General features: G+C 43.9%; 1 protein-coding gene and 1 long non-coding RNA gene across 2 annotated transcripts in view; both read left to right on the forward strand.

Annotated features, from left to right (window-relative positions):
• LOC310684892 overlaps nucleotides 1–11,238 on the forward strand; it is a 36,023-nt gene extending 24,785 nt beyond the window's left edge. Inside the window, exon 2 of the long non-coding RNA XR_014514936.1 lies at nucleotides 11,086–11,238. This is a non-coding gene — a long non-coding RNA (uncharacterized lncRNA). The remainder of the gene's footprint in view (nucleotides 1–11,085) is intronic.
• DBR1 (debranching RNA lariats 1) lies at nucleotides 695–9,033 on the forward strand. Its single transcript, XM_083455440.1, has 8 exons — nucleotides 695–1,003; nucleotides 2,055–2,179; nucleotides 2,641–2,721; nucleotides 4,003–4,088; nucleotides 5,002–5,226; nucleotides 6,300–6,380; nucleotides 6,935–7,080; nucleotides 7,507–9,033. The coding sequence occupies exons 1-8, from the start codon at nucleotides 786–788 to the stop codon at nucleotides 8,180–8,182; spliced, it is 1,638 nt and encodes a 545-aa protein (XP_083311566.1). The 5' UTR covers nucleotides 695–785; the 3' UTR covers nucleotides 8,183–9,033.
• Nucleotides 11,239–11,325: the final 87 nt, after the last annotated feature.

Below are 11,325 nucleotides of genomic sequence, written 5' to 3' on the forward strand. Positions count from 1 at the left end.
CGGGGAAAACCCGTTTTACTTCTAAGCACGCTTAGAAACCAGGCTTGATCCTGAATCCCGAGTCAAATTGCCTGGAAATTGCATTTATTGGCTATAGAAAAATACCCTCCTTCTTCCATCTGCCCACACCCACCGTTCCCACGTCAGACACTTGCAGGCTTGAACTGAAATTTCTGATGGCATTTTACTTCTTGCATTGTTCTTTCGCCGCTGCACTTCCACGTGAAGGCTGTTCCTAAGGAGGAGCTGGATTCAACATTCTAACCTTCCCTTTGTTTAAACCGATTCTGATATATTGCATTTTAATTTGATCGTGTCGCAGCCCACCTAATTGCGGAAGGGTGGGTAAGGAATAGAATGATGGTGAAGATAGTAATAATAATAATATGAAATGATAACACATAAAATATCGTAATATGTGCCATTACGAGACTGGTTTCCTTATAACGATTAAGAGTAATAAAGAACGATGATGATGATTAATAATAATACAATAAATGAACCAAAAAGTTCCTTGAAACCACGTTAAAACCATAGGTATTGGGGGGGGGGGAAGCATCCTGGCGATGATAAAAATCATTCGGCGGGACATTGTCGCAATACTAGCGCAACCTCCAAACGTTCGGTGAGAGCAAAAGAGAGACGCATGCGCAGCAACAGCGGCGGCGGCGGCGGCAGGGGGCGGGGCGGGGCGGGGCGGGGCCCTCCGGCTGCCTCGCGATGCGGAGAAAGCAACGGTCGAGGGCGCGTGCGTTGCGCAGGCCGGGCTGCCGCCGCCGGGGCGCATGCGCCGAGGCCGGAAGATGAAGGTGGCGGTGGCCGGCTGCTGCCATGGCGCGCTTGACAAGATGTACGAGACGCTCCATTTGCTGGAGCAGCGCCACGGCCAGGCGCCGCCGGATCTGCTCCTGTGCGCCGGGGACTTCCAGGCCGTGCGCAACGCGGCGGACCTGCGCTGCATGGCGGTGCCGGCCAAGTACCGCTGCTTGGGGGGCTTCGCCAGGTGAGTCGCCCGCGAAGAGGCAGCAGGATTTCGAATTCCGCGGAGGCTCCGCCCCGGAACCCATTTGAGGGAAGGGTGCCTCTGAGCACGCGCAGAGTGCAAGGTCCTTTGCGGGGTTTTTGACTGTTGGGGTGGTAGAGGAGTTGGTTAAGCATTGTGTGCGCGCGTGTAAAATGTTATATAATTTGTGTTTTATGCCTTGGTAGGCTGTTAATGCAGCTCCCGTAGGAGGAAAGGCTACAGCATAAAGCAGGGGAGGTTTTTCTTGGTGTGCTTTTTCACCAGGTTTTCCATATGCGAATAGCAAAGTATTAACCAAGTGTCAAGTTTTCCTGAAAGACCAGCCCTGAGAGAGGAAAGGACGTGTTCAACTCAGTACATAACAGGATGGCAGGGCCACACCACTGACCCCAATCCCAATTTTACACAGCTTTTTCTCTCTCTGCTCCTGACATCCACAGGTGAGTGTCTGCAAGAGAAGCGCTACAGATCTCTGCAGGAACTGGAATCCTGATCATGCAGGATTCCACCTTCTGTAGAAGTCAACAGGTTTGTGTAGGTTTCCCCCCTGCAAGATGTTCACACACAACGTGTGGATGGCAGATGGAGGAAGTTGATTGGCCTTGGGGAAAACCCCACTGTCCTTTTCAGTCTATGCACTCCTTTTATCCATATACTGTAGTGTGTTAACTAAATCCAGCGCCCCAAGTTGAGGTGAAATACGTGGCTTAGTCAGTCTTAGTTGGATTGACTGTGGAACTTAGTGGGACTTAACTTCTGACTAAGCATGCTCCAGCTTCCACTTCATGTCCTACTGACAGGTGCAATTAAATAGGTTAGCTTTATGTGTTTCATGTTAATTTGGTGATTCCTATGAGCACTTTCTGCTCAGTAGTAGCCATCTCTACCTCCCCAGCTGCACATCAGAAGCAATGTATGATACAATGTGCATGCATGTAAACCTATAGGCCTGATTCCTCTGATCAGGAAACATGAAAATGCTGATCCTTAATACCAGTGACAAAGACCTTGGCTTTTGGCTGTGTTCTAGGTATTATTCTGGAGAGAAGAAAGCTCCTGTCCTGACCATCTTTATTGGGGGCAACCACGAAGCCTCCAATCACTTGCAAGAGCTACCATATGGCGGATGGGTAGCACCAAACATCTACTACCTTGGTATTAACATTTTGCTTTCTGTTTTGATAGCCTAGGATGCACAAGCATAGGGCTGATGATTTAGATTGAAGTTCAGCTTTATAGCGGGGGACTGCTCTTCTTTCCCTCCAAAATTAGGCATGTCAGTATCTTGCAGGTGAAGTTGTATACTCTTGTTGCTGGAATGTTTTCAGTGTAAGCCTGTATAGCTGTTCTGGAAAGTTTTCAGTGTAGCAACAGCAAAATATCTAGGTCCAATTCTGTCTTTTTCTGACCTTGTGTGGCCAGTATAGTGAGCAGCAGACTGTAGCCCAAAATACACTATTATCCCTACACACATTACAGAATGCAACCTTTTTCTTTGCTATGAAGGAAATACAGCACATTCTTAGGAATCAGTAACCACTTTATGTACTGCTCATGGTTTTCATGGACAGTCTTCTACTTCTTAGCCTGATCTACATATTTTTTTCCTGTTTCAGGTTACGCTGGAGTGGTAAAGTATCGCGGGGTGAGAATTGGTGGACTCTCTGGCATCTTCAAATCTCATGATTACAAAAAGGGTATGTCTAGGATGGGGTTGTGCTGCAGATTCTCGTTTTAAATCTGAATTTCATTTTCGGCTGTAGCACTTATTGCACTAGAGTGAGTTGCGTCTGTTGCTGGTAGGTGATTCTGAAGCCTGGTTTTGACGCCATGGGAAGCTGTGGCTAATGAATCAGGATCTGAAACCATGGTTTGATGTTTGTTTGTGTGAACTAACCACAGTTAGGTTATTGAGTTTAAATGTAGTGGGAAACTGCAGCTTATTCAAAACTGAAAGTAGGCATTTTTTAATCTTCATTCTTGCTTGAAGGAGGGGAAAAGGGAGCATGTGGTTCCAATGCCCAGCACAGCATATTTTTTACTGGAGAACCCTAGTTTACTGGTACATCTGAACAGGTCTTGATTATCCCTGTGATGCGGCAGTGCTGAAGGGAATCAATGTGGCAAAATGGATCAAGGGTTTTTCTTGGATGTAGGAAACCCAGTTTTAATTTTTTACTTGACTAAAATGCTTAGCTGAGAAACTTGGAGCAAATAACTATTTCTTACCACGGCCTAATTCAAAGTGGTGTTGTGAGGCCCAAACACTACTCTGATTCCTGTGAGGAAAGTATAAGATACAGATAGAAGGAAAAAGCATAAGAATGTCCATCTAGTTTTCTCTGCACCTTTCTGTTGGCTTGTTGTAGTGATATTCTATCTCAACTGCCTTGTGATCAGCAAAGGGCCTCATTTCAGATCCCTGCTCACCTGGGTACTGAGTTTTCACTTCAGTAAAATAGGAAAAATTGTTACTTGCCTCTTGAGGATGTCAGAGTAAGGTTGTGTGGTCTTTGTTCAATTGACGGCACTAAAGCCAAATATCCATTGAATGAAATAGGAAGAAGTTAAATTCCTTGTTACGTTTACTTATTTAAAATATTTTTAGCCTGCCTTCTTTTGAAAGCAATCTCAAGGTGGTGTGCAGTGCATTTAATCTTAAAGCAGTAACATCAATCAGTACAATAAAATGAGGGCAAATAAAATGCATAAATAATACTATCTGTTAAAATTATAGTACATCTGCATTCTGTGATCAAGCTTCTAGATCTCAAGTTGTATAGGGCTTTATAAATTATCATTAGCACCTTGAAACTGGCCTTGTAGTATAGTGATAAGCACACTTGTGCAACTCTCAAAGAAGGTTGAATATAACACCCATTCCACAATGCTGCTGTTTCAGGGGATCGGAGCCAATTAGGAAGTCTTCCTTTTTGTCATTGTTTTTATTCAGCTAAGTGTTTCTCAACTTGCTTAAGGTCACTTTGAGTATCCACCATACAACCAGCAAACGATAAGAAGTGTCTACCATGTAAGAAACATTGAAGTCTTCAAGCTCAAGCAGGTTAGTGTAAATCCAATTTCATATCAACCTGTCCGTATGTTAAGATCTTCTTCATAGCCCTGCCCCTCCCCTTCAAGTACTTTCATCACCATCTGAGATAAAGTGGGTGGCACCACAGGGATAAGGGCTGGCATCCCAACTTCAAAACAGTCTCTCAAGAGATTTGTGTGGCACCAATCTTTCTGTCACTAGGTTTTCTGCCACCAGCCTTTTAATTTTCCAGATCTTCTAATAGCCTTTAAACGGGCTTACACCTTTTAAAAAATGGGTTTTATGTTGTTTCTAGTTATGTTATTTCTTCTTCAGCAGCTCTCGGCTAGGCAGAGGGATGAGAATTAATGTTTAACTGTTTTTTAATTATTGTCCCGCCCCCTGCCCCGTGTTTAAAGCTGTTCTGATTTTATCTTTAAGCCACCTTAAATTCCTTTCAGGGAAAAAAGGCAGGGGAATAATAATAATAATAATAATAATAATAATAATAATAATAATTCATTGGTGTTGCATTCAGCTGCAGAAACACCAGGAAGTCTCAGCAGGTCCTGCTGAACTGGCTGGCTCTTTAAAAATAAAACAGATAAATAAAACGGTTAACAAAAACAAATACAATCTATGTTGACAAGCAAAATATAATATTGAAAATATAATCAAGATACAATAAAACATTACTTAACAGAAGAAATCAAAAAGAAAAAACCAGTACAGTAAGTCAAAACTTAGAAGAACAATCATCTTCATTAGTCCTACTCAGAGCAGACCCATTGAAACTAATGCAGTTAAGCCCACTTAATCATTTCCCCTCTTCCCTAAAAATTAATTGACATCCTATGATTCTGTGATCCTGTGCTGTGTTTCCTTTATTCACAACAGCAGCCGTCTTATCTCATTTTGTGTTGCTTTCATTTTGGTTCAACAGCTAAAGCAGCCTATGGATGTATTTATGTCCCACGACTGGCCCAGAAGTATATATCATTATGGAGACAAGAAATTGCTGCTTAGGAAAAAATCCTTCTTCCGCCAAGAAGTGGAGAGTAATACATTGGGAAGTCCTGCTGCTTCAGAGCTTCTGGAGCACTTGAAACCAACCTATTGGTTCGCTGCACACCTACATGTGAAGTTTGCTGCTTTCATGCAGCACCAGGTAAAAGAATTGGAGCGTTTTGCTGTGCCTCTGTTGACATTTATGTGTGCAGTTGTGTTCCACCATTGTTGTTTTTAACGGACGCTGGAGCTCCAGAGAAACTTCAGTGGAGGAAACCTGATACCTGCCAGTAGTTTCAAAATAACAAACTGCTCTGGATTGGGGGCCAGTTGTGCTCAGCTTGCACCTGGCACTGCTTGAGAAGTCTGAGAAAGGTTCATTCTGTCATATTGATTCTAAATGGCGTCCCATTGTCTCCAAACATAGACAAAAAGCTGCTGTTTGAGCTCAGGAGTTATTATGCAAAATTTGTTTATAATCTCTTAAGAGGGGTTCAAATGCATAGGGAACATGTAAGCAAACAGCCTTCCAAAATATGTAATAGATTGCAGCGGTGGGGAAACTGCCTCTCCAGATGTTTTTGAACTACTGCCCCTATTATCACTGAATACTGGCCATGCTGTCTGAGGCTGATAGGGAGTCCAACAGCATCCTCAGGTTCCTTACTTGTGCTCTATTACAATCTTTTTCAAAATACCATAATTCAAATATAAGCTTATCGGGGATTCCAGGACAGTGGTTAGGATCTTAACAGGCTATTGATAAATTTACCTTGGTTTGTTTTGATAAGTAGCCCTTAGTGAATTCTGATTGGAATCATAGAGCTGGACAAAACTGGAGAGCCTGCCATGTAATGATATACTTCACACTCTTCTTTGCACTGTTGATATTTTTATATAAGTGAAAATGACTGATAGGCAAGCTAACCTCTGGTACTTTCAGAAGGGCAGAAGACAGTTGTCTGTGAATTTATGTTTTGCTGGTTTAAACCCTGGCATCTCCAACCAAAGATTTGGGAGGCACTGGGTAAGAAAGACTTCCATCTCAGATAGAAGGCTGCTGCCAGTCAGAATAGACATTGCTGGGTTAGATGGAACAGCGGTGTGACTCACAAAAAGGCAGCTTCATATGTCCATGCATATAAATCGCTTCAAACCTTGTTGTGTAGCCCAAAATGTTGACTTTGGTACATGTGCCATTTTTTGTTGATGTATTCCCCCCCCCCTTAATAGGCCAATGGCAGTGGGAAACAGCCAAAAGCAACAAAATTTCTGGCCCTGGATAAATGCCTGCCCCACAGAGACTTCCTACAGGTAAAACATGCTGAATTTTCTGTTTGGCATCTGTTGTTATGAGGCCTAAGGCTCAGTGGTATTTAGAATCTTCTGTAAAAGGGGGAGAAATGGTCAGCCAGATATGATCTTCCAGGATGCTCCGTTTGCACCTTGGAACCTTTTCCCGAAGCTGCAGCCCTCTCCACCCTCCTTGAGTGTTTTTGCATAGCATGGATGTGTCCTTGAACTGTGACAAAGCCTCCAGGCGGATGGAGAGTTGTGTGGATAAATGTCTGGCTTTTGTGGCTTACTGTACAAAGTAAGAGCCGCCTCTGTTGCTTTACCTGCTTTTCTCTTGCCTTGCCCACTAGTGACATGCGCCCCCCCCCCCAGGTTGCCTGTGGGGGAATGTGGCCCTTGGGCTGCAGAAGGTTCCCTACCCCTGTTTCCCAGCCTGGCTTCATGGGAGAAGTGCAGTCTGTAGGAAGGGCAAGGGTAGATTTATCTGAGGTGCCAGTGCCTTAAGTTCACAGCCAAGTCTTGCCTGTTATGGAGGACAAAGAGGTCTTCTTAATTTCCCAATGTTTTCTAAGATTGTAGAGATTGAACACGACCCAAGTGCATCTGACTGCCTGGAATATGACCCTGAATGGATTGCTGTTCTTAAAGCTACTAACAATCTTGTTAATGTGTCTCCAAATTCCTGGAATATGCCTGAAAACAATGGACTCCATGCAAAGTATGTAGAGTGTTGTCTGTGTATTTTTATTTATTTGCTGCTTTTTGACCCCTTATGCCTCCTCTGCCAACATCTCACCAATACAACAGAGCAGTAATGAAACAGTCAGATTAAAAACAACAACTAAGGCAACAATCCTAACCCCACTTACTTGGGAGTAAGCCCTACTGAATCCATAGGACTTCTGAGTAGATATTGATTGCACTACTCCCAACTCTCCCTTGCGCTGGATTCCCCTAGCATGCTGGGATAATTGAATCCGGCCCATTGAAGTTAGGAGGCATTACCATCCCTAGAACTCCATATAATCAGTTAATTCCCTGTGTGAGGAAGCACTTCCTTTTCTCTGTCCTGAAGCTGTTCAGATGTAAGGGGCAGAGAGGTGGGTAGCCTTACTTGAACCTCCCTGTGTTTGGCCTCTTGTAGATGGGACTACAGTGTCACAGAAGAAGACATCAAGGCGGTTTTGGAAGAGGCGAACCACGACCTTAAGGTTCCACATAACTTCAGTACCACAGTTCCCTGTTATAACTCAAACAAATCCCAGGAGCACAGAGAACCCGTTCATCAAATCAATCCCCAGACGACCGAGTTCTGTGCCCGGTTTGGCCTCTTGGACATTAATGGCCGAATCCAACAACTGAGGGAGGAGCATGGAGATGATGATGATGATGAAGAAGAGGAGGAGGAGGTAGACAGTACTGGATCAGCAGAGGAGCCCAGTGACTATAATACAGACGTTTCTGGCTTGTCCTCTTCTATCAACCCTGATGAAATAATACTGGATGAAGACAGCGATGATGAAGAAGAGCCAGGCAGCTGCCCAGTGGACTCGTCTGCCAACCACCCTTCTGACGTCTCAGCAACTTTTTCCGACATCCGGGTCACGCCAGGTTCCATGGCCGTGTCTCCGAATGATACTGTGGAAAGTGATGAACTGGAGAAATCGAGTGAGACAAACCAGCCAGAAGAGGTGATCCCCAGTGAAACGGCCTTGAAGCGGCTAAGTGACACAAGCGCAGAAGGAAAGGGTGGGCCAAAGAAAATTAAAAGGCGGAACCAGGCTATCTATGCTTCCAAAGATGAAGATGAGTTGGAATGAGACAACCCCTTTGTTGACACTATAGGCAGGATCTTTGATTGCTATACATATTCAACTTTTGGTGCGGGTCTTTTTTTTGTGGGGGATGGGATTTTACAATCCTACAGAGTTTTTAATTGCAATAAGCCCTTTTTTATATTAGAGCAAATATTTTTATTGGGGAACAAATATTGATTTGGTAGAAAGAACTTGTAGGCATCTGTGATCCAACGGAGGACCTGTTGTTGTATCCCTTTTTGCAGAGGCTTACCAGACAAGGAAAAAATATTTTGCATTTTGATGGAGGTTCGGAAAAGGACCTTTTTTATATATATAATGGAGCAGGCTCAAATTGATCCAACTTCTTTGCTACTTAAGCTCACCCACCTGCCCATTGACAGCAATTAGTTCCGAATCTTGCATTCATTGGACTGTGCATCAGTGAATGTTGAGGGTCTAGCTTTCTCAGGTAGTCCCTCCTCCTTCCTGCCCTCCCAGTGTTGATGCCGAACTTGCTGCATTCTGTATGTTGTTGGACTCCCAGTTCTCATCATCCCTGATCGTCATCCATACTCACTGGGGCTGATGGGACTTAGAGTCCAACAACCTCTGGAAGGTCATGGATTCTCCATTCCTGGTTTTTGCCATGTTAACCAAAGGAACTAATAGGCTATCCTATGTGCATCATTTCAGCTGTCAACCACATTGAGAATGTGATTGAAATAATACTCACTATATGAAATCGGGAAAGTACAATAATCCTATGGTGAGTTGAGCATGTAAGAAGTGAAAGCGCAACTTGGGGTTTATTTTAATGCCGTGATTTACCAGGATGATGTATAGGTCTGTAAATAAATCCTCCTTTTGCACTACCCTAGTTTCTGGATTTTCTGTGCATGCTGTGTGAATACGCAACATAGATTTTCTTTCATGCATGTAGTGAACCATTTCAGACAGTCAGATTCTGACTAAATAAGCTGATATATGAAATGGGACTCAGCTATAAAATAACATTTTAAGTGTGTTTTAAGTGCATTATACAAATGTTACTCTAGATGGTGCTAGTGAGCTAATAGCAAATTATATATATATATATATATATATATATGCTTTCGTAGATTTTCACGGGTACAGGAATGCAGGTTTTGGTGTCCTCGGGTGTCTTCCCGTGTAAAAGTTGGGGTGTCTAGGCGACGTTTCGACGAGGTCTCACTCGTCATCTTCAGGCTGGTGCTTTCGGCTTCTTGTTACTGGAACAGAGCAGGATCTCAGTGTTTGAGTTCCTATAAATACTGTTGAGGAGGTGTGGTGTATAGCCTCCAATGTTCTGGGCAGAGAGGAGGTTCCCAGGCTAGTGTGCCTTTTCTTCTTTTGTTCCTTAATTACTTGAGGGATATCTTGAGTGATTTCTTGAGTGATTTCCTGAATCCCACTTAGGTGGGTCATTAGGTGTGGATTAGTTGCTAAAGCCTTCGTGTCTTGAACTCTTGAACTTTGTGAAGAGTTTTTCTGAGAAGATGGCTGTACTGCACTTGGCTGTGCTCTGGCTTGGCTTCGTGTATAGGGGCGAGCTGTGGTTTTGTGGCCTGTGCCAGCCAGATCTGTGTAGGGATTGCAGGGGGGTGCAGCATCCGGAGGTGCCACCCTGGTTTGGCTACTGGATGGTGTCTGTAATTTATCTGTGGAGAGGGTCTGGGTTTGGGTCTGGTGTGGTTGATTGGTGATGGCGTTCTGTGTGCCTCTGGATCTGGTGTCAGATTTTGTGGGGAGGGCTAATTTCCAGATGTCTGGCAAGCGGGATGTGTCGTCCCAAACCCAGACCCAAACCCAGACCCTCTCCACAGATAAATTACAGACACCATCCAGTAGCCAAACCAGGGTGGCACCTCCGGATGCTGCACCCCCCTGCAATCCCTACACAGATCTGGCTGGCACAGGCCACAAAACCACAGCTCGCCCCTATACACGAAGCCAAGCCAGAGCACAGCCAAGTGCAGTACAGCCATCTTCTCAGAAAAACTCTTCACAAAGTTCAAGAGTTCAAGACACGAAGGCTTTAGCAACTAATCCACACCTAATGACCCACCTAAGTGGGATTCAGGAAATCACTCAAGAAATCACTCAAGATATCCCTCAAGTAATTAAGGAACAAAAGAAGAAAAGGCACACTAGCCTGGGAACCTCCTCTCTGCCCAGAACATTGGAGGCTATACACCACACCTCCTCAACAGTATTTATAGGAACTCAAACACTGAGATCCTGCTCTGTTCCAGTAACAAGAAGCCGAAAGCACCAGCCTGAAGATGACGAGTGAGACCTCGTCGAAACGTCGCCTAGACACCCCAACTTTTACACGGGAAGACACCCGAGGACACCAAAACCTGCATATATATATATATATATATATATATATATATGTGGTAAAAAAATTCACAGCGTTTTTTATATATGTGTAGACTCCACCTGAATTTATCTGTGTTTCCCCAGAGCAATGATTAACATGATCTCCAATCATAGTTTCTCATTTTGTCCAAGCGAGCCAAGGAAACTGTTACCAGTTTTGGAACAAGCCATACTTGTTAAGCCACAATTTGAAGCAGATTTAATTTCTCGGCATGTTCCAAAGCAGTTAACCATAGTTTCATCTCAATAGAGATGGTTAACTAGAGAATTGCAGCAAAGGCGAGGCGAAGAGAACCACATATCTGAGCAAAAGGTTCAGATAGAATTGTCTGAACGTGGCCACTGTCAGTTTGAGGAGTTGTAAAATAATTTACATAACCAGATGTGCCCAGAACAGTACAGTGGTACCTCGGGTTAAGTACTTAATTCGTTCCGGAGGTCCATTCTTAACCTGAAACTGTTCTTAACCTGAAGCACCACTTTAGCTAATGGGGCCTCCTGCTGCTGCCGCGCCACCAGAGCACGATTTCTGTTCTCATCCTGAAGCAAAGTTCTTAACCCGAGGTAATATTTCTGGGTTAGCGGAGTCTGTAACCTGAAGTGTATGTAACCTGAAGCGTATGTAACCTGAGGTACCACTGTATTCTGAAATGGAGAGTAGATAGCAAAGATAACATACTGTATTAAACCAGAATTTTGGAGAGACATTGATTCCTAGTAGTTCCAACTTGCTCCATAAGTTAGGGCAAACATTTCATGCA

This window comes from Podarcis tiliguerta (genome assembly GCF_965153285.1).
Source record: "Podarcis tiliguerta genome assembly, chromosome: 8".
NCBI lineage: Eukaryota > Metazoa > Chordata > Lepidosauria > Squamata > Lacertidae > Podarcis > Podarcis tiliguerta.